Source organism: Martes martes (genome assembly GCF_963455335.1).
Source record: "Martes martes genome assembly, chromosome: 2".
Classification (NCBI taxonomy): domain Eukaryota; kingdom Metazoa; phylum Chordata; class Mammalia; order Carnivora; family Mustelidae; genus Martes; species Martes martes.
Genome location: NC_137889.1, coordinates 14,643,032 through 14,667,054, shown reverse-complemented (window position 1 = coordinate 14,667,054; position 24,023 = coordinate 14,643,032). Strand labels below are relative to the sequence as shown.

General features: G+C 41.9%; 1 protein-coding gene across 3 annotated transcripts in view; it reads left to right on the top strand.

Annotated features, from left to right (window-relative positions):
* The window catches only part of ENPP6 (ectonucleotide pyrophosphatase/phosphodiesterase 6), a 107,300-nt gene that overhangs the window by 54,838 nt on the left and 28,439 nt on the right, over positions 1-24,023 (top strand). For all 3 annotated transcript variants that reach the window (XM_080796000.1, XM_080796001.1, XM_080796002.1), the window contains one exon: positions 21,673-21,784. In XM_080796000.1, the coding sequence (XP_080652126.1) occupies positions 21,673-21,784 (112 nt within the window). The remainder of the gene's footprint in view (positions 1-21,672; positions 21,785-24,023) is intronic.

The following is a 24,023-nucleotide window of genomic DNA, read 5'->3' as shown; positions in this document are numbered from 1 at the left end:
CGTGAAATACCAAAAAAGGAACAAAAATTAGCAACGTCTTAGGAGTCTCCGATTAAAACTCCTTGGAGTGTTTGAAGACTCTGAGTTCCCTGTCTTTTATCATGCAGTTTGCAGTGTGAACTCCCTATAGCCACGCACTCAGGGGGACTGGGGAGCAACCATTCATATGGCTCTGGACAGGGCTGGGTGTGGGTCTAGGCTCTTCGACAGACCTCTTCTTGTCCTGTGCAGGTGTTCAGATAAATAGGGCAGCTTCTGTATGGGGAAGGACACATTTCCACCTAGCTTCTCTTCTCATACCAAGTTTTGGTTGTTACAAGCAAGGGGATTTCATCTTCATGAGTAAGGAGACATGGACTGGCTATTGACTGAGAATTATGAATTGTTCACAGCCTCTTCCCCTGTCCTGTGGTGGTGGGTTCCCGACAGCCTTCAGCTGGGCTGATCTTGGTTGTATACACTAAGGCACAGGGAAGATAAGGGGACCCAGCACCAATTATACAAGTGTGTGAGTTAACGTTATGAATGCCTCAGTTCTTTGAACTCTATGACAGGACTCCAAATATCTGAATAAAAACTGAGATATTCTTTTTCAGACGAATATTTGACATTGCGAATGCAAGGGATCCAGAGTTTCACTAAATTTTCCAATGATGTTGTCAATTTAACATTAGACTTTAAGATGTATGTGATTTTGGAACCCAAAGAGGCCCTAGTATGTAGTTTGCTGATTCCTACACTTGTAAATCAGGACATCTTTAGGAGGCTTGTCAAAACTATGGGTCCCCTTTGAAGAAAAACACACCCATGCATACAACACTAATGATTTTGTGCTCATGTAATAAAAGAAACTACAACGATGAGGATTGGCAAATGGTCTTTGACATAGCAACACACATATATCTAATCTATATCTAATTAATTTGATTTTTTTAATGTGATAGAAATATGTTTTAAAAGTCACCAAAGTACCAAGTGAAACTCAAGCTCCTGTAATTCATCTTGTCTAGCTAGAGTGGGCTTGGGTCAAAATTCTCTAAGACTCTTTGGGTTGAATTCACCTTGAGTCATTTCCTTTGTTGGTCAGGAACCTTGGTCAGGTCTGCATCCCTGATGTTTCTGTCCGTGTCAGCCAGAAAAAGATCATGAATTCTCATTTCCAGTTGGAGGTTGTCTCAAAGAAGTGATCTTCCAAAGCATTCTGCAGGACTTCTGGCGTCAAGGATCTCTGCCCCAGAGAAACTAAGGAGGTGTTGCCTCTCTGGACCACTGCCTGCAGGAACAACTCCTCCAGTGCTGGAAAGTTTTCTTAGCTGTCGAACCGCATGCTGTCTCCTCGCTCAGGCTGGCATCTTGGCCAAAAGAGCTCCCAATCTCTCAGCAGCACCCGTGATGGTAATTAGAAAGCCTTAAAGAGAAATCCAGGGCTGAACTTCTAGTCTTCACAAGTCATGGCAAATCCGTTTCTTCCTAAAACATCTTGAGAGGGTGTGACTCCAGGCCCTGAAATCAGCTCTTAGGAGACAACTATGAGCAAAACCAGATCAGGCTCTCTTCACTCCAAGCCCCCTCCCTCCAGGAACTCACCATCCCATGAAGGAGGCCGATGATAATCTTACACTTACCCAAATAAATGTAGAAATCTGCTTGTTAAACTATAATAATGGAAAGTAGATTGCATTATGACGTTATCTAATGAGGGATCTGGTTTCATCAGAGAGACTGACAAGAACTAACACCTTGGGTGATTCAAGGAGTCAGTGGGAGGGAGCACCTGGGCTGAGGGTACAGCAGTCTCCAGGTCTGGCAGGGACGCGAGAAGCAGCAGGCTCAGGAGACTGAGAGGGGAAGATGGATGTGGTGTGGATGAGACGGAGGGAAGCCAAGGCCAGGCCGAGTTCTGTGGGCCAAACAGGAGAATTTGTTCCTATCCTGAGAGGGAGAAGAAGTCACTGGAAGGCTTTAAGGAGGAAGGAGGCAGCGTCATACTTGCATTTTGACAAGACCAGTCTGGCTACTATGTGGAGAATGGATGTGGCACCCCAAGGGGATGGGATAGTTGGGAGCTAGTACGGACCTGGGAAGGAGGTGACAATAGCTTAGGCCAGGGTGACAGAAATGGTGAGAAATGGCATGATTGGGGACATATTTAGGAATTAAAATCGCCAGGACCTGGTGATGAACTGGATTTGGGATTGAGCAATGGCAGGTGTGACATCGGGTTTCTGGCTGACGGAACTGTGCGGGTGGTGAGTCTTCGCTTAAATGGGGGAAGCTGGAAGAGGAATGGTTTGGAGGCAAAGGAAGGTCGGCTCTGTATTGACTCGGAGACATGTGGGCTGGGCAGGCCTGGGGCTCAGGGAAGAGAGCTGGAGGTACTGAGGTGTGGTTAATGGTGGTGGCATCGGGGGTCCTTGTTGCCATGTGGGTGCGGAAGCTCACCTAGGGAAGGAACAGACCTGAGAAGAGAGGGTCCCAGACACAGTGTTGAGGAAATGAATGATCAGATGGAGATGAGCCTTCACAGGAAACAAAAAAGCAGTAGCTTGAGAAGCAGGATTACAAGCAGAAGAGTTATGGACTGTGTAACAAAGAACAGCGATATCCCTTTATAAAGGCGTCTAATAAGGGGCTTGATCTCATCCGAGAGCAGGGAAGGTGTCCCTGAGGGAGTGACTCCAGTGGAAATCTCTTGTCACAGAAACCAAAGGAATGAAGTGATTTCAAGACGAGAGGGGCCATCATCAGTGCTCCCTATTGAGGGATATACAGAGGCTGCAAAGGGGGTCTGGGTTTATTATCAGAGATGTCACGGGCAAGCTCTGAACTTTGTGGAAGTTTCATCTCTTTAGCATTTTCTAAATTAAACTAATAATAATTCTTATTAATAACACAAGGTACCCTTTAATTTCTATCTATTGCAAGAGAGTCTTGATTTTAATAGCAACACTGATTATTATACTTCATCTAGAATTGGGTTGTTTTTTTTTTTTTTAAAGATTTTGCTTATTTGACACACAGAGAGAAATCACAAGTAGGCAGAGAGGCAGGCAGAGAGACAGGGGGAAGCAGGCTCTTGGTTGAGGAGAGAGCCCGATGTGGGGCTCGATCCCAGGACCCTGAGATCAAGACCCGAGCTGAAGGCAGAGGTTCAACCCATGGAGCCGCCCAGGTGCCCCTAGAATTGGTTTTGAAGAAAACAAAATATACAAACAGCAAAATTTGGCATGATTTCTCCCACAAAGATAACTGTTTAATTTTCAGTTAAACAGGGAAAGATGGTGAAAAAAAAAACCCAACACCTTTTTTTCTGGTCAGTGACTGTTTTGAATGCCATTAAGAGTTGGTACATGCTAACGAGAAAGGAGGCGTATTTCCTCCGGTCGGGAGGAAGACGAGAGGTCGGCAGCTCCCGTCCACCCTGGCCCGTGCTGGGATTATGCAAGACACACGGTATTGCATGAGCAAGTGGGCCGGATCTCTAGGAGCATTCGAGGCAGAGGAAAGGATCGAGGTCTGTGGTTCAAAGACAAAGCGAGCGTGTCATTTTTGCCGAGCTGCAGAGGAAACAAGGTGGCAGCTGAGGGACTATGGTGGGTGTGAAAAGGTAGGAAACTTGAAATGGCCAGATCTTTATATGCTATGTAAAGGGATTTAAGCTCAGGGGGCAGGGTATGTTAGTAAGTTAATGTCAATTATGGGAACAGATAAGCCCCAAAGTCTCGGTGGCTTCACCCTATAGGAATTTTTTTTTTTTTTTTTTTTGGTCCACAGAAAGCCCAAAACTGGGGTTCCCGACCAGCAATCAACTCTCCAAATAATAATGCAGACACTGTTTGGGACTGAAATGTGTCCCCCCCCCCAAATTTTGTTTCTTGGAGCCCTAATCCCCATGTGACATGTGACGGTATTTGGGGGCGGGGCCTGTGGGAGGCAAATTAGATTTACCCGAGTCCGGAGGCCAGGGCTTCCATGCCGGGCTCAGTGCCCTTCCAGGAAGAGGAAGATACCAGAACTCTCTCGGCCACACAGTGAGAAGGTGACCCTTTGCAAACCAGGAAGAGGTGCCTCACCAGACCCCAGGTCTGGCAGCACCTTGATCTTGAACTTTCCAGCTCCCAGAACGGTGAGAAATAAGTGTTTGCTAGTTAAAAACCATCCAGTCGATGGTATTTTATCCCAGCAGCCTGAACAGACCAAAGCAGAAGGGAAGGGGGGAAAGATGGGAAAGAAGATAAGCAAGAAGGGAAGAGTGAGAGGCAGACATTGCCCCAACATTTGTTAGACTGAGTGAGGAGGTAGACGTGCCAGAAACAAGCAAATCAGAACAAGGCAACTGGATTTTCAGGGCTTCTGTTCCTGCCTTTGTTAGGACTTGGAAGTGTTGGGTGTTCCTCCTGCTCCTCCTGGGTGCTCAGAGCTCACGGCCACACTCCACTGGTCTGGCTTCCTGAGCCACGTGCCGGCCCAGAGCTCCCTGAGCCCTGCCTCACCCTGTGTACCACCCGCCTTCCATTCCCTCAGTGCCCCTGCTGCCAGCTGGTCCCATCGAGAGGTTTCAACTCGGGCTAGTGATGGGGTATCTCCAGGCAGACCGTCTTTTATTCTAACAGCTCCTAGGACCTTGCTCATTTAAAGGAACAACTGACCGATACAGGAATGATAGCCTTCAGGGTAGAACCCAAGGAAGAAGAAAGTTTTGTTCTGCAGGATCAGGTCAGAGGCCTCTCTCTGGGCTGATTGGGACATTCTGCCAGCTCCGGAGCTTGTTTGGGGTCAAGGTTAATTCCCACGATAGCTCCATCTGGCCCAGAGCTGAGGCTGGTGTGGGAGACTCAGCAGCCCTGAGGGCCTTGCCACCTCCATTTGCTTTCTGCATTAGTCTAGGCACTGAACTCTGACCTCAGGCTGTCTGGGCAGACTTGGTTGCCCCAGGGAGGACCCCTTTTCCTGCAGGGATCTCACCAGAGAGAGCTCCGTGGAAAATACTACACTCCCCCCACCTTCCCTTTCAGGGCAGTGTCTGGGTCCCGGGCTCTTTCTTGGGGTTAGCAGATTACAAATCGGAATTCCTTACCCAGTAGGATGGCCTCCACCAATCCTCTCTACTCCCCACTGGGTCCTCCTCTCTTGTCTGTTTAGAGGCAATTTTATTTTTTAAGTTTCTATCCTTGTTTCTCCCTCCAAAGGAGAGATTCTCCACCCTGGATGCAGGTAAGAATCACACGAGGCCATTATAAAATGCCAAGGCCCAAGCTGCACTCTCAGAGTTTCCGACATAACTGGTTTGGAGGGAGGGCTCCTCCGTCAGTGATTGTAGAGGCTCCCCCACTGACTCTCCTGGGCAGCCAGGGCCAAGAGCCCTTACCCAGAGACACTCGGCCGCGTGTCTGGACCTGACGTGTGGTCTCAGCCCCTCTCACGGTCCCAAGCTAGCTACGTTGTCCTGCAGATCCTCTTTACCCGCCCCAGTGATGGCTAGAGAACCCCCCGCGGTCACTCTGCTCCGGCATGTTTGAAATGAAGTCACTTTGGCCTTCTCTGATGCCAACAAGGAAAAGACTGGGCGGGTTGAGCGTCTAACGTAAACTGGGCACTTCGCTCACATCCCTTTATTAAATCCTCAGAACGGTCATGAGAAACGACTGCTTCTTTGCCCCGGAGGACATGCAAGTTCCAGAGAGAGCAGGCAGCCAGGAAGCAAGGGGGCTGGCCTGTCCCCGGGTTGTCTGACTCCAAGTCCCAGGCAAGGTCCTTGACCCTGGTATCCAAGCCTCAGCCAAGGCTGGAGAGGGCCTTGTGCTGCTGGGGCATCCACTGTCCCTCCCAGGCTTGCCAGCCCAACTCCCCAGAGCAGAGCCAGCTGGGATTCAGGCGGAGGGGGCTGGCAAAGTGAAGAAAGGGGCCCAAAGTTGGTGCTCCTGTATTACACCAGTCCTCAGTAGAGAATGCTGGAGTCTTCGTTCTTGGTGGCTGAGGACGGTCCTGCAGCCACTCCTCCTAGGAGGGTCTGTGCCACAGACTCTGCTGGTCCCAAAGCCCTCCAAGTGGGCAGGTGGGCCCAGCCACCACTCCTGTGCCTTCCTCGTGTGGCTTGGTGGGCCGCTGGCTGTTTGTCAAAGAGATTTTGCTGTATGGGACAAAGAGGCAGCACTTCATGTGCAGGGACCTCTGTCCCCTCCTGCCCCTCCTGCTGTGTTTCCAGCACTTCACTGAAGCACTTGGGAAACCTTGGGGAGATTTAAAGAAAGGAGCCAGAATGTGGCTGTAGACCAGTTCAGCTCCTTCCTTGCTGGGGGACCTAGGAACAGTCACTTAATCTCTCTGTGCTCCATTTTCATCATCTAGCCAACAGGAGTGACCATATGTACCTCTTAGGCTTGTTGGCCTATGACATGAGATTAGACGTGTAGAAAATCTGACCAGAGTAAATGCTTAATCACTGTAATACACCTCTGGCCCCCAGATTCTAAAAAAGGGTCATCGGTTTATACTGACTTTAAGTCATATAGGGAGAGTCCTCTGATCCAGGTCTCTCTTAGCTTAAAATAAAGCTGCAAGGTGGGACGCCTGGGTGGCTCAGTTGGTAAAGCAGCTGCCTTCGGCTCAGGTCATGATCCCAGGGTACTGGGATCGAGTCCCACATAGGGCTCTTTGCTCAGCAGGGAGCCTGCTTCTCCCTCTACCTCTGCCTGCCACTCTGTCTGCCTGTGCTCACTCTCTCTGACAAATAAATAAAATCTTTAAAAAAAAAAAAAGCTACAAGGTCACATCAAGAATGCAAATATACATTTGCAGCAAACACCATAGAGGGATATGCAAGTCCTATTTTAAATCACTAAGAGAATTCTGGGACAGGTCATCGGGCCAGTAAGGAAGGGGAGGAGAGTGTTTCTAGGAAAAAGGTAGATAGAAGGGGCTGACCACTGGGTCATCACAGAAAGAAAGGGCAGGGCCTGTCTGTTCGATGTCTCAGAAGCCATGGACAGGATTAGCATACCCAGCACCACATGGAGGGAGAACCCAATGCTGGGCAGTGTAGCCACTGGATTGGCCATAGGCTGTTTGCCTAAAGACTGCAGAGAAGTGATTTTGCGAGACCCACACAAAGCACTCAGTCCTGGTCCCAGATGTCCCTAGTAGTGGCTCAGAGCCACCTCAGAGGTTGGGGAGAGCAAGGGTCCTCCAGTTATATGGAGAGAAAGGGCTCTTTGTAAGACTTGGCAATCATAGCTCAGATTTGGGGGTTGGGGGTGGAGGGATCTCTGGATAGGTGCTAGAATTCTAGCAGAGTAGCTGACTGGGCTGAGCTCTGCGGGCAGGGGTTCGTCGGCATCTTACCTCCTAAGCAGGTCCAGTCTGCTGCCATCTAAATGACAAGAAACCACTTAGAGAAAGAGTCTTTGGGGATACCATGTGGGGCAGAAGTCAAGATGGCTTCCTTTGGAAGCATGATATCACTGTAATGATGTAATCAGTCATAAGATTTAGATAATCCTGAAGCTGGTGCCCCTGACCCAGAGACACTGCCGATAGCTTCTGTGAGGGGACACTCAGGGGCATCATTCCAGGAGCAGTCATCATTCCTCACCTGGTCCCACTTGGGAGGAGTGCAGTCCTTGACCCTGGGCCAAAGATTTTCCCCATCTAAAGCTAACTGGCAGATGCAGAGATCAAATCTCCACCTTTGGCTTCATTATGCCTTGCTGTGGTTTCACCACCACCTTCCTAACGCAGAGACTCAGCTTGGGTTAGGCATACATTCCTTCTCACCTTGGTTCCCCATTAGTCGCCTTTTATGCCTAGTGAGTCATTTTCAGTTGAGTTTTCGGAATCTTCTCTAATGGATGAGTTGTCTCTCATCTCATTTGTCTCCTGGGCTTGCTCTCTGCCCCTGCACACAAAACCAGTCCTCAGTGGCGTCCTGTGTTCAGGCCAACGCACCGCCCTGTCCCTACATCAGAAGAGAGCCGTCACCAGAGGTCTTCCAGCTCTGTGGGCTAGGCCAACCCTGGGGAAAGGGTCTCTGAGATCAAAGGCCACACTTTCCCCAAGGACCTGTTCCCGCAAGCTCCCGTGCCTCAGATGTATTTTCCTGGAAAAGGTTACATGTTTCTAAGAGAGTTAATTGGCTTAGCTGTTTTAATAAGCTCTCTTGAGACATGTATTCAACAGTTGTACACCTGCCTCATATCACATAAAACGCAGCTCACAGGGGTTATTGTTACAAGATGTGTCAAAGTTGGCAAGCTGAGCTGCACTCGGAAGGCGAGCCCCGTGCTCTTGGAAGTTGGGGAAGTGTGATTTTTTTTTATGGGCTCAACTTGGTGGTCTTTGGAGAGAGCTGCCCGGAAGCAAGGATCATTCAGGAAAGCAGTGTGCCTAGTAGAAAAGTGCCTCAGCTGGGAGAGCTGATCATCAGCTGGCCTGGAGACCTTGGGACATTCACTTCGCCCTTGGGAGGCCCTTGATTTCTCTCTAAAATAAAGGGGTTTGATGTAAGGCTTTCCTGAAGGGCTGTGAGCTGTGAGTTGTGCAAGGATGCCACATCCATGGGAACATCATTCACATTATAGACATAGTAGATTTGCATATTTATTTTGACAACACTTTGGCCCATGGCAAGTCAAGTGGTGTGATAGAATCGGGTATTCAAGTAAGTCTCTGTTGGATGGTAGTTAAGTGTTTTCTAAAAGGAAATGCCTTAAAAAAAAAAATCAAGCATGGGCTTAGGGGTGACCCTCTTTGTCCTTTAAATTCCCTTTGATTTCATATTTTCTACTCAGGATTAGGTTGTAGAAGAGGATACTCACCCAGTGCGAGGTTGGAACATCCATCAGGAAGGTGGACTCTAGGCAGAGATAAGATGGGTCCTAAAAAATGAACCCAGGGCAGTTCTTTTCAAATTTCCCTGGGAACGTGAGGAAACAAGGTGAAGTAAAGCCAAAACATGCCCTCATGGTGTTTGTGAAGCCAAAATCTTACGCCAGAGCTCCTGGTTACTTTTTCAAACTACAAGATCCAGGCCATTGCCTTTGTTTCTCCACAGATTCCCGTGCAGAGATCTAGGAATCCTGTTGTCCTCAGTCATGTTGAGGTGACCTACAGTGACCTCCGTTGACCAGATTCCAGGCTTTCCCTGAAGCCATGGAGATGGCCTGAAGGCAGCAAACTCAGAGGTTGAGCAACTCACCCACTTTTCACAAATTGGGCTTGTGATAGATCCGGAACGGGCACACAGAATCCTGATTCGAGAACTATCTCATGGGAGCCACACAACAGCCCCCCACACCAGTCTGCTGAATTCCATCAGATAAAGACTAAAGAAAATAAAACAAAGTATCTACAGTAATTCACTTAGGAATAAATAGCCTTGCTCGCTCTAAAACCACCAGTTTCATTAATTTCATGTTCCATGGCATTGTGGCTATCATCTGTTGCTAGCTATTTCCTTTGCCATGCATTTATTCATTCTAGGTTATAAAATTAAATGTATGGTGGATGTGTCTGCCTTTTGAGATCTCACCAAAGAGAGACCATTCTGGATGGACAGAGCAGAAGTCTTACCCTTGTCCCAGTTTCTGTCCACCTGGGTACTGGTTGAATCTCTTCTCAGGGGCATAGGGAGGTATATAGTTTCTATCAAAATTAACTGTGTTTGCAGGACTTGGATTCAGGGCATTTCTGATGGGTTGAGATACAATCCTTTTGCTCCATCATCTGGATCTAATTACCTGAGTAGATAGCAAATTATAATGCCCCATGTGCTCTGCTGTGAAGATTCTTTCTCTCTCTTTGCTCACAGAGCTTCAGTTGTGGGACAACCTAGAGGAGAATAAATCATACAACTATCAGTCATATGTCACCTCCAACTCCCCACACTTGATGCCCAGCTGCTTTCTGAACATTACAGTTCCCAAGAGTAGAGCTACTGCTGCCTAGTTTCCTAGTTCAGGGATTTACGAAAGCAAAATTACTTTTTTTTTTTAAATTTTTTATTTATTTTCAGCATAACAGTATTCATAGTTTTTTCACCACACCCAGTACTCCATGCAATCTGTGCCCTCCCTAATGCCCACCACCTGGTTCCCCCAACCTCCCACCCCCCGCCCCTTCAAAACCCTCAGGTTGTTTTTCAGAGTCCATAGTCTCTCATGGTTCACCTCCCCTTCCAATTTCCCTCAACTCCCTTCTCCTCTCCATCTACCCTTGTCCTCTATGTTATTTGTTATGCTACACAAATAAGTGAAACCATATGATACTTGACTCTCTCTGCTTGACTTATTTCACTCAGCATCATCTCTTCCAGTCCTGTCCATGTTACTACAAAAGTTGGGTATTCGTCCTTTCTGATGGAGGCATAATACTCCATAGTTATATGGACCACATCTTCCTTATCCATTCATCCGTTGAAGGGCATCTTGGTTCTTTCCACAGTTTGGCGACCGTGGCCATTGCTGCTATAAACATTGGGGTACAGATGGCCCTTCTTTTCACTCCATCTGTATCTTTGGGGTAAATACCCAGTAGTGCAATTGCAGGGTCATAGGGAAGATCTATTTTTAACTTCTTGAGGAATCTCCACACTGTTCTCCAAAGTGGCTGCACCAGTTTGCATTCCCACCAACAGTGTAAGAGGGTTCCCCTTTCTCCACATCCTCTCCAACACACGTTGTTTCCTGTCTTGCTAATTTTGGCCATAAGGAAATCAGTTCTAAGATCCTAAACTTTCATGCACATTGCACCTATTGTCTTGACTAAAAACGTGCCCTTTCCATACTTTACATAAGAAAGGAATACCCATCAGCCATGCAGAACCTTACTAAGGTGCATCACTCTGATTAATGAAAGCCTCTAGGTACCAAACAAAGGGACAGTTCAAAACACTGGTGTAGGTGTTGAGAAAGTGAATACATCTAGGGATAAAATAACAAAACTTTAAAAAAAAAAATCAAGTATTTTCCACTGCTTGCTTTTAAATTATTTAGGAAAAACTTAATTGAGTTGTCAGCTGAAACATTATTTAAAATTTATGATGATAGATCACTGTGTGAATGTCGGCATTCAAAGAAGCAGTTCAAAGAATTAAATGACATTGGTATAACAAACTTCTTCTATTTCCATCTACTTATTTATGTGAACAACTCTCTTAGCACTTAGACTTAATAGGGATGGAGTGGATTCTGAAATTGTCTTATTCTAGATCAGCCGTATTCATCCATGGGTATGTGAATTGATTTTTAAAAGCATCCCTATTCCTTTCATTATGAGATGCATTTATTTTTTATTTTGTTTTATTTATTTATCTGAGACAGAGAGAGCACGAGTGGGGTGAGGGGAAGAGGCAGAAGCAGACTCCCTGCTGATCAGGGATCCCAATTCAAGACTCTATCCTGGGACTTTGGGATCATGACCTGAGCCAAAGGCAGATGCTTAACCAACTGAACCCCCCAGGTGCCCATGAGATGCATTTCTAATAAAATGTAACTTTTTGTGTTTAAAAATTATTGAGATTTGGTGTTTCACTTAGCATAAGGACAGGCTAAATTGTATTTGAAATAACTCTTCTCTTTAGCAACAACTAGAAAAGAGGCATATGTATGTGCATAATGGGTCAGAGGCATATCAAGACCTAGAGAAGGAGGTGTATCTGGCAGTTGGTACCATGTCTCCTCTCCAGTAAAATATTGATCTCAAAAGCAGTTGAGAGTTCAATAAACTGAACTGAGCTTTTAACAGACTCACAGGATGAGAGAAATGACAAAAATTGGAGTTCATCATCCACCAAGGGGAAGAGATCTAGTAAATATCCCAGAGTGAATAAAGGTGAATAAAGGGCAACACTCTAGCAATAAGAATGAGCTAGACATGGGCAAAGGCTGTAGACTTATTGAGGACTGAAGCCTCAATAAGGGAGTGGGGAGTTTTAAATCATCTTAACCCACTACTGGTTGAGATGGTCTGCCTATAGCCTAGGTGCCCATTGATGGCAAAGCATTTGCTCTCTAGGAGAAGGAAACAACTATGGAGGAGCAAGTGATATCTACAATTTTTCATATATAATAGGCTGCATTCAACTTTTAAAAATAACTGGAATTTAGGAAAACAAGGCTTGAATGAAAAATCAGGAGAAATAAACAGTTAAGTCTCAACTGAAAAATCAAGAGGAAAAAAAAAAAGCAGATGGCAAACGGAAACCCACTAATGATCCACATTTCAGACATGGACCTTAAGGAGCTATGATAAAAGAACTAAATGACAAAATGGAGACTTGCACTAACAAACTAGAATCTTTTTTAAAAAGTAAATTCTAGAACTGAGGACAGCTATCCAACTTAAATGTGGAGAGGCAAAAGAATGAAAAAGGTAGAAGGAAATGTAAGAGACATGTTGGGTGTGGTGAAAAGGCCATACATGGATCAGAGACACAAGTAATACAACACAGATAATGTTTGAGGACTTTCTAAAACAGACATGAGATATCAAATCATAGATTCAAGAAATACTATGAAGCCCAGGAAAGAATATTGTGAATTTCAGAACTGAAAACCACAGATAATGAGAAAATCTTAAAAATTGCCAGAGGAAACTTTTCAAAGGGTCTATATCAAAACTGACAGCTGACTTTCTAGCAGAACTCGTGGAATCCAGGAAGGCAATGGAATGGTATCCTCAAAGTGATTAAAAAAAAAAAAATCAATCCCCAATTCTGTAGCCATTGAAAATATCCTTCAGAAATGAAGACCAAAAAATGACTTTTTCTAGAGTCAGAAAACAGAGAATTTATTGCCAGAAGGTTTAGAGTAAAGGAAACACTAAATTCTTTGGGCAGAAAGAAAATGGTCACAGAGGTAAGCACAAAGAAGGAGGAAAGAATGAGGAGCAACAGAATGAGTAAATATGTAGGTCAAAGTAAATTAATAATAGTAATAATAATAATGTTTGGATTAAAAATCCATAGAGAATTAAAATATTTGACAACAGATGCACAGAAGATAGGAGAAACATCAAATTTTTTAAAAATTTATTTTTATTTTTATTTTTTTAAAGATTTTATTTATTTATTTGACAGAGATCACAAGTAGGCAGAGAGGCAGGCAGAGAGAGAGAGAGAGAGAGGGAAGCAGGCTCCCTGCTGAGCAGAGAGCCTGACAGAGGGCTTGATCCCAGGACCCTGGGATCATGACCTGAGCCAAAGGCAGAGGCTTTAACCCACTGAGCCACCTAGGTGCCCCAGAAACGTAAAATTTAAAGTATGCAAACATCTTTGTATTTCCTAGAAAGTTATAGAAGTACAAATTTGTATTAGACTTCAGTAGATCAATATTTCAATTTTTTGTCATATCCAGAGCCCTATGCCAAGAAGTTATTAATTAAAATATATAAATAGAAAACTAATAAAGGCTGAAAATGGAACAACAATAATAATACATACTTAATCCAAAAGAAATCAAGAAAAGAGAAAAACTATCCAATATGTGATGAATACGTGACATTTAGTTAGATGGCTGATTGAAACACAAAGATATCAGTAAATACGTTACATGTAGAAGTTTACTTTTTTACTGATATTTTATTATTTCAATTAATCTGAGTTATTCTATTTGTTTCAAATTCAAAAGCAGGTGAAATTAATTCACATTGTTAGAATAGTATTTACACTTGGGAGAACAGGGACTAGAAGGCACCTGTGTGTGATAGTAATGTTCTGTCTCCTGATCTGTGTGCCGGTTACACAGCTGCATTCACTTTATAGGAGTTCCTTGACCTGTACAATTATGATCTATTCATTTTGCATCTCTGTTAAACTTTAATAGACATTTGCATTAAAAACAACTATCATCAGACAGGACAAAAATAAAACCTAATAGATACTGCTTATAAAAGGCATACATTAAATGTAAGTATGTGAAAAAATTTAAAGTAATAACATTTTTAAAAAGATATACGACACACAAGAAATTAACCAAGAGAGAGCTGGTGCAGCTATATGAATATCAATCAATGTACACTAAAAACCTAGACTATTTTTTAAAATAAAGAAGAATACTTTACATTGATATAGGGTTCAATCCACCAAGAAAATGTAACAATTCTAAACTGTAATGTTCCTAATTATACAATCTCAAAATAAATAAAGCAAAAATTGACAGAACTAAAGCAGTGATAGGTACGTTCATAATGATATTAGAAGATTGTTAAAACCTCTTTTCAGTAACTGATAGAATAAAAGAACAAAAAAATTAAAAGGGTACAGAAAATTTATACAACATACTTAACATATTTACCTAATTGACATTACTAAACACTTCACCCAACAACTGATGAATATACATTATTCTGAAGTCTACACAGAACATTTGTAAAAAATGACCCTATGTTAGTCATAAAGCATTTATCAACAAATTGGAAAAGTGTGAAATCATACAGAATGTGTTCTCTGACCATAGTGTAATTAAAGTACAGTCAGTAATAGAGAGAAAACTTTAAATCCTCATGTATTGGGAAAATAGCCAGAGACTTTTAAATAATTCATGGTCCAGAGAAGAAGGTACTGTTGAAATTTAGAAAATATCTTGTATGGAAATGTTAGTGAAAATACTACATATAATGAATGTAGCAGGATAAATGGGATGTAACTAAACTCATGCCTGAAAAGAAATCAATACGCATACCTGCATATGTAGATAAAAATAATGGCTGAAAATCAATAATCTGTCTTCATCTCAAAGAAAATTAAATTCCACCAAATGGAAAAAAGGCAATAATAACAATAAGAACAGAAATGAAGTAGAAAGCAAACATATGAGAGAGGGGATTGACAAAGCCACATTTGTTACTAGAAAAAAATGAGGGGTGCTTGGATGGCTCAGTCAGTTGTCTGACTCTTGATTTTGGCTCAGGTCGTGATCTCAGGGTCGTGGGATCAAGCCCCATGTTGGGCTCAGCGCTCAGCACAGAGTCTGCTTGTCCCTCTACCACTGTTTCTCCCCCCAGCTTGCACTATCTCTAAATAAATAAACAGGTAAATAAAATCTTTAAAAAAAAGAAAAAACTAATAAAATGGGTGAAATCTTGACAAGACTTATCAAGGAATAAAAAGAGAAGACACAAATAACCAATAATAAAATGGAAAAGGGAACATCAATATGGAAACTACAGGCATTACAAAGCCAGCAAAATAATATTATGAAAAATATTATGCCAATGTATTTGAAAATGTAAATGAAATAGATAGATTTCTGGAGAAAAATTACCAAGTGGACAAAAAGAAATAGAAAATTAGAATACTTTTATATATATTTTAAAATTAAATCTTTAAAAGCCTTCCCTAGGGGTGCCTGGGTGACTTAGTCAGTTAAGCATCTGCCTTTGGCTCAGGTCATGATCCCAGGGTCCTGGAATCGAGTCCTACGTTGGACTCCTTGCTCTGCAGGGAGTCTGCTTCTCCCTTTCCCTCTGCTCTTCGCCCAGCTTGGTTCTCTCTCTCTCCCCAAATAAATAAATAAAATATTTAAAAATAATAATAAAAAATAAATAAAAGTAGAATGCCCCAGTATTAGATGCCTCCACTAGTGAAGTTTTCACACATGTAAGGGAGAAGTAACACCAATCTTACACAAACTCTTTCAGAGAATGTATAATGATTAATCACATCCATAATGAGGTCAGTACAAGGTTGATACTGAAATGTGGCAAGAATAGCAAAAGAAAGTTAAATTACAGGAACTTTTTTTGTGAACAGAGATGTAAAAATTCTAAACAAAATATTTGTAAACTGAATCAATCAATATATAAATAGAATAATATATGCCAACCAAATTGGGTTTATTACAGGAATAAAAGATAGGTTTCATATTTTAAAATCTATCAATGTAATTCACAACAGCAACAATAAAATTAAAAAAATTGATCATCTTAGTAGATACATAAAAACTATTTGATAAATATCAACAAACATTCATAAAAAAAACTCTAGGTAAAACAAAACTGGAATTTATTAGAATGGACTTGGGTAACTAGTAAAATACCTCCTTAATCTGAAAAAGACTAACTACCAATAGCCCTATAGCTAAACATAATAGTTGATAGTAAATGGGTTCAAGAATGAGATAAGGATACCTCCTACCATAACTTCTATTCAGAATTATATTTAGAGGTCCTATCCAGTTGGGGTATGTGGTGGGGGAGGGCAGGGGTAAAAATAAAACAAAAAGAAGAAAAAAAATCGTCATTATTCTAGATGACTCTGCAAAAATCCAAAAGAATTCATGTTTAGAGTTAATGAGATAAGTCTATTGATATAAGATCAATATTTAAAAACTATTGTATTTATATATACTAGGAACAAAAACATAGAAAATGAAATTTAAAAACCAATATCATTGGGGTGACGGGGTGGCTCAGTCGGTTGAGCATCTGGCTTCAGCTTGGGTCATGATCCCAAAGTCCTGGGATCGAGCCCCATGTCGGGATCTCTATTTACCGGGAAGCCTGTCTCTCCCTCTGCCTGCTGCTGCCTCTGCTTGTGCACATTCTCCCTCTCTCTCCTAACCTGTGTCAATAAATAAATAAAATCTTTTAAAAAATAAGACCAGTATTATTTACAATAGAATCAAAATACAAAAAAATGAAGGAATAAATCTAACAAAAATAGCTTGAGAACTTTACTTGGAAAATTATTTAGAGAAATGTAAAAAGACCTTAAAAAGTGGAGGAATATATTATGTTAATGAACTGGAAATCTTAATATTATATCAACTTTCCCAAAGTTGACCTATAGATTCAGTATAATCCCAATCAAAATTTTAGCAGCTTGTATGTGTGTGTGTGAATTGACAGGTCAATTCTAAAATTTATATGGAAATTTGGGTTCAAGAATAGCAAAAACAATCTTGAGTCAAATGAATAAAACTGGTAGATTTACACCATTAAATATAGACATTTTAAAACTGCAAAATGAACACAAAATAGTATTTACACAAGAGCAGGCAAATAGGCTAAGAGTAAAGTTCAGATACTCTTTAAAAAAAAAAAAGATTTATCTATTTATTTGAGAGAGAGACCATGAGGAGAGGCAGAGGGAGAGGGAAAGAGAATCTGAAGCAGACTCCATATTTATAAAAATGATGGGATGCTGTGTCTGTCTTTGGCTCAGGTCATGATCCCAGGGCCCTAGGATTGAGACCCACATGGGGCTCCCTGCTCAGTGGAGAGCGTAATAAAGAGCTTATATACACAACTTTCTTAGAATATGTTCCTAGAAGTTGTTTGCCTAGGGGAAGCATGCATACAATAAAAATTGTGTAAATATCACCTAACAACATTATTCTCAAAGGATGAGAGGGACTCAGGAATTCACACATACATATATGTTTTCCAAACACAAGTCTTGATCCATAGAGGACAGTGAAATCAATCTATGGATTGCTAATCAGCATTAAAAAAAAAAAAAAACAGAATAGAATAGAACAAGGAAATATGAGCCTGCATTGTTCATAGTTTGGTGAAACTTTTGTATCTGCTGTGTTTCTGTACTGTTTCATGAAGCAATATGAGTATTTTGCCACAAGTTATAGAAAAACATTTTTTTCTTTTTTAAGATTTTATTTATTTGACAGAGAGATCACAAGTAGGCAGAGAGGGAGGAAGAGAGAGAGAGGGAAGCAGGCTCCCTGCTGAGCAGAGAGGCCGATGCGTGGCTCCATCCCAGGACCCTGGGATCATGACCTGAGCCAGAGGCAGAGGCTTAACCCACTGAGCCACCCAGGCGCCCCTAGAAAAAACGTTTTTAAAATGTTCCTGTAGATGAGCTCTTCAGCCATGCCTTCTGGTTTCCAACACTCATTTTTTTATTTCCTTTTCTTGTTAACTGCCTTGATAAGAGGTTTTATAACCGTAATAAATTGCAGCAGGGATGGCAACATTCCTGATTTGCTTCTGACCTAAATGAAAATGCATCCCGTGAAGTTTTGAAAAGGAGAATTTTCACCGTAGTTAATATCTAGTGCATCAGTGAAAGTCTCATTTCCTCTTTACATCAAGTTACATAAGGGGTTTCTTTTTCATTTATAAGCAGTTGGGTTTATTTTTAGTTAACTGTTACGATTAATCCCTAATTTTATTGTCTGAGGTCAGATAATATGCGTCGTGGCCTATAAAATTTCTGCTTTTTGAAAGTTATTGAGATTTTCTTTGTGGACTGGACTATGATCAGCTTTTCTGTTCGGTTTAATAATATTGAATATTCTGTAATAGTAAAATTTTCAATATCTCTTGAATCCAGTGTATTGTTCAAATCTTCTATATCTTTAAATAAAACAAGATGAAATCAGAGAAGGAGACAAACTATAAGAGACTCTTAATCATAGGAAACAAACAGGGTTGCTGGAGGGGAAGAGGGTGTGGGTTGGGTAACTGGGTGATGGACATTGGGGAGGGTATGTGTTGTAATGAGCACTGGGTATTATATATTATATAAGACTGACGAATCACTGACCTCTACCTCTGAAACTAATAATACATTAAATGTTAATTAATTGAATTTAAATTTAAAAAATTCAAATCTTCTATATCTTTATGTAGCTATATCTTATATATCATTTATTCTTTATTTCTTAAGTTGTCATTAAAATCTTCCACCAAGATTGCAAATTTGCACTTTATTTTCCTAAGACTACTATGTGTGTGTTGTTTGGGACTTCATCAAGATCAAAAGCTTCTGCACAGCAAAGGAAACAGTCAACAAAACAAAGAGGCAACCCACGGAATGGGAGAAGATATTTGCAACTGACAATACAGACAAAGGGCTGATATCCAAGATCTACTCAAACTCAACACAGACAAAACAGATAATCACGTCAAAAAATGGGCAGAAGACATAAACAGACACTTCTCCAAAGAAGACATACAAATGGCTAACAGACACATGAAAAATATTTATCATCATTAGCCATCAGGGAGATTCAAATCAAAACCACATTGAGATACCACCTTACACCAGTTAGAATGTATGTTAATGATATGTAAACAATCGTACCCATTCTTTTTATTTATTTTTATTGAGATAAAATTATATTAAAATTGTATTTTTTCAGGTATACAACAAAATCATTTGACATATATACGGTGAAATAATTATCACACTTGATCTTAGCCAAAAGGACGAAAGGCCGAGAAACGATGTGAAATAATTATCACAATAAGTCTAGTTAACGTTCCCTACCACACATAGTCATAAATTATTCTTTCTTATGATGAGAACTTTAAGATCTCCCCTCCTAACAAGCATACATCTTCTTAACTGTTAATGTGGATTTATAGCTAATTCAGGTTTTTGAGACTAACTTTGGGGTGTTTTTTTGGTTCAGGGGGTGGGTTTCATCCACTCTTTTATATCTAAAATTTCTGTGTCATTTTATATCAAGTATAAATTTTTAAAGTATTTTATAGTTGGATTTTGTTTGTTTCATCTTCACATTCTTTCAGAGTTTAATCCATTCACATATCTTTTGAAACTAGTATAGTTGGTTTTCTCTTGTATTGATTTCAGATTTTATTGTTTTTTTTCTAATGGTTTTCTAATGGTTACTGTAGACACACCAACACGCATCTTTAGCTTTTTCACATTCTACCCTGAATTAATACTATATTACTTCACAATGAAATTAGAGTTTATCCATTTATCCACTTATACATTCTTTAAATTCTTATTGTCATCTATTTTACTTATACATATATATTGTAAATCCCATAATATATTGTTTTTAATTTTTCTTTAAATAGTCAATAATCTCTTAAAGAAATTTCTTATATGTTTACCCTTTCTGGCCAACATTTGTATCATCTGTGGACCTGGTTCTGTTGAATATTTTTCTCTTAATTAGGAGGCACATTTTGTTGCTTCTTAGTACCTCTCGTGATCTTTTATTATATGCCAAACATTATGTGAAAAAGAATAGTAGAGGGTGTAACAAATGATAATTCCCCTGAGAAAAATTCATGCCACTTCCTATGTTAGGCCTTTAGGGTGGAGGCTAAATCAATCTAATCTGTAGTTGAGCTTGGTCATGGGGGATTCTGAAGCTTTAGTTAGATTTACTTCGCCACTAGTTTCAAATGGCATGAGGGAAGATAACGATTATCCCTTTATCAGGCCTTGGAATTTGTCCAGCGGAGAACTCTCTGGTCTTTACATGGAAAGTTTACGTTGCCCACTTTTTGAATCACGGAGTTCTTTTTCTCTCCAGCATTGCCCTCAGCTTTCTGAGGCTTGGAAGATCCCTCTCCCCTCTGATGTTCTGTCCCCAGCCTCTGATGAGCCTCTCCCCTCTGATGTTCTGTCCCCAGCCTCTGATGAGCTGTTGCCTTGCACCTGACTTTAAACTTCATATGTTACAATTTTTCCCCAAAGGTCTCCTCCCACTAGACTAGATTCCCGAATGCTCTAGGGTAGAGACCCTGACTGACACATTTTTGTTTCCACTATGTCTGACCACAGTGACTAGTTCATAGTAGGTGCCCAGTAATAGTCAACGAACTTAAACTGAGACTTGCTCATCCCTCTCCTGTCCTGTATTTCGGTAATAAGGTTGGGTATCTCTTCCTCAGAGCAAGTACTTCCACTCGTCCAGGAGTGTGGGGCAGTGAAGCTGAGGCTGTAGCAGCTCCTAACATCTGAATGCCCTTAATTCTTTTACTTCATTTTGGGGTGCTGGGTGGCTCAGTCAGTTGGGCCTCTGACTCTTGATTTCGGCTCAGGTCATGATCTCAGGCTCATGGGATCAAGCCCCGTGCCCAGCTCGGTGCTCAACATGGAGTCTGCTTGTCCCTCTCCCTCTGCTCTTCCCCACCTTCTCCTCTCCCCTGACCCCGCTCTTGTGCTCTCTCCATCTGAAATAAATTAATAAAATCTTTAAAAAAAAATTCTTTTCCTTCATTTTGGGAGAGGCAAAGACATGTCTCAGAATCCTCACTTTATTTTTTTTTAATATTTTATTTATTTATTTGACAGACAGAGATCACAAGTAGGCAGAGAGGCAGACAGAGAGAGAGAGGAGGGGAAGCAGGCTCCCTGCTGAGCAGAGAGCCCGATGCGGGGCTCGATCCCAGGACCCTGGGATCACGACCCGAGTCGAAGGCAGAGGCCTTAACCGACTGAGCCACCCAGATGCCCAGAATCCTCACTTTAATTCAGTGATTTTTTAGGCTTGCTAATTTGGTGTGGTATTTCTAAGTCCAGTTAGACTACTGAAATATTTATTTTATTATTCCAGAACTAATCAGATACTACCTAATCCTCGATTTTAGAATAGACAAAGACACACTAGAAGACAGCAGTTATGAAAAAATTCTATGGAAAAAAGTTTTAATTGAGAGCTTTCTGTGTATGAATTAATTTTGTTTCAAGTTGGGAAAGACCAACATTAACCAATTTTTGCTGGTCCCTGTCATGGGACGCTGGTGTCTCATAGGAATGACATTTGAGAACCTCTGCTCCAGTTAAACAAAATTGCGGTTAAATATGCCACTTAATCAGCAATAAGTTCTTTTATTTCATGAAAATGAACCAAGATTTTATTTTGACTAATGGTGTTTGCTTCCTGAAATAAGCTCAAAAACCTACCTTAATTATTAAAAAAAGTAACCATTTACCATCTTTTTCCTTCTTAGGCTGTGAGGTGGAGATTCTTGGGGTCAGACCTACTTACTGCCTAGAATATAAAAACGTCCCGACGGATATCAATTTTGCCAATGCTGTCAGTGATGCTCTTGACTCCCTCAAGTAAGTGTCCCAAAGTTTCAGCCAATCATTGTTCTTCATTATTTCCAGGATCACTAATGAATGCTAAAGTGAATTAAGTAGGTTTGGTACAGGTGGAGTAATGTCTCCAAGAGGTGGTTAACCTCTTGCGTGATGACCGTTAACTGCTACCAGAGAGTAATTGTGAGTGAGTCCTTTCAGGTAGGGGCATTCTTCGTAAATGTTGAATCGAGAGCAAGAAAGTCCGAAAGGGTTTGAGACTTTGTTCTTTACGTTGACGGACCATAGAGAAGCCACATGAAGGTCAACATCTCTCTAATTAAGATTTAGGGAATGCTTGAATTTCAGAAAATGTCATTATTGCGTAAAAAGGGTGGATCTTTGGTGAAGTAAATCTGAAAAAATTGCCTGCTCGCCCCATTTCTTGGCAATGTGTGAAACACGTTAGCGCATTAGAAGATAGAACCTTTTATTCCTCCCACATGGAACAATGACACAGAACTTTAAAAATGCAGAAATCGTTAATGGTGTCTTAAATAGCACACAAGAGTCTGTCAGAGAATGCGATCAACAAGAAAGGTCAGGAGGAAGCCTCAAGGCAGTCTCAGACGTCGCTAGATGTGGAAGTCAAGATGGGAGACCAGGTGGGCTGTACCTGAGTAATCAGCAACCAAGAGGCTACGGTGTCGGGAGCTCTCTCATTTCCAGGACTGGATTTGCAGTCGCCTTGGCTGCTGAGTGGGTCTCCTGGGTAGCATCAAGGCAGAAGACCCCATAGCATTCAGTTTGGACACCAGGCAGGGACCGTTATCCTCCCAGGAGAAAGAGCCTGGTTTTCAAGCTGGGCAGACTCCAAGGGCCACCGTATCCTAGGCACTGCGTACAACTCACCAGCGGAAACCGCATGAATTGGCCCATAGCTGAGATTGCCCCAGGTATGCAACTGACCAGGTATGAATCCCATTCTTGCCATCACCACCCCAAACATCACAGGGAGCACCAGTCACCCCCACAGAACTGTACAAGGAGAAGACAACACCCCTCCCTTCACTGCTTCTTAGAATAATTCCACTTCCACGAAACCTACCAAGGGGGGTGCTTTGAGGCACAGGAAGGTTCAGGCTCTGACAGATTGGAGAGAAAATAGGTTTGAAATACTTAAAAACTGAGATGTAACAAATTTTAAAGTTTAGATTTTTTTTTTTTTCTGGAGGGAAGAGGGAAGGGACAGGGTGTGGAATGAACTTTAAATAAATATTATTAACTATTGAATAAATATTCTTCAACATATGGTTTGTAAATCATGTGTGTTATACGATCCTGCCTCCTACCTGCTCTGCTTTCTTTTCCTTGCCCACAAGTGCTAGAAAACCACACACACATGTAATGGACTGGAATATCGCGTTACAAACTAGTTTGTGCAAACCAGCAGAGTACTACACGCACAGCAGATGAGCAGAGCTAGAATTCTGGAATAGCTCTGAGTCCATACAGTGCTGTTTCCAACATATCCAAAAAGCTGGCCGCCCTTACAGACTGTGGCCGTGCTAAATATGAACATTTAGAACATAATTGTCATACAGATACCTCCAAAGAACCCACCACTCTGGGAGTGTAATCATTTTCACACTCATCTCGCCTTGACAGCCAAATGGTCCCTCACTGTATCCAACCCAGTGATTCAGCAGGTGGGGAGGCACACAGACCCAACAGGCTCAGGTTAGCCAGTGCCCGCTAGCTGGCCCATCCAAGCAGGCTTCCTTGTCCTGAGGCATCGCAGCATGCTAGAGGAACGAGTGCTGGGCTCTGGCTCCTAGAGAAAGTTCTGCTTCTCTGTTTCTAGAGATGTTCTACTTTTTCCCTTTTCAAGCAACATGGCAAAGCTCTGGAACACTGGGGAACAACATCTTTACCTTAGAGCACAGCATTTAGAAAGGGGAAGGATTAAGTGGTGTGTGTGTGTGTGTGTGTGTGTGTGTGTGTGTGTTTAGCAAAGGCATTGGGCTCCCCTGGACAGAAAAGGCTACCAAGAACTGGAGGCCCAGGAAGCTGGCCCTGGGCTCAGCCTCTATCTGGTGTGACCTGATGCCACCACATTGTTCAATTGGCACCATTCACACTGTAGTCTACATGAATGGCCTTGAACTCCAGGGGATGGCATGCACGTGATCTACCAGGGAACGATGCTTCTGCAGTTGGGCAGTGAAGGCCTAGGCAGGATGGAATCAGGCCAGTGCAATTGTCTTGTGAGGTCTTCATA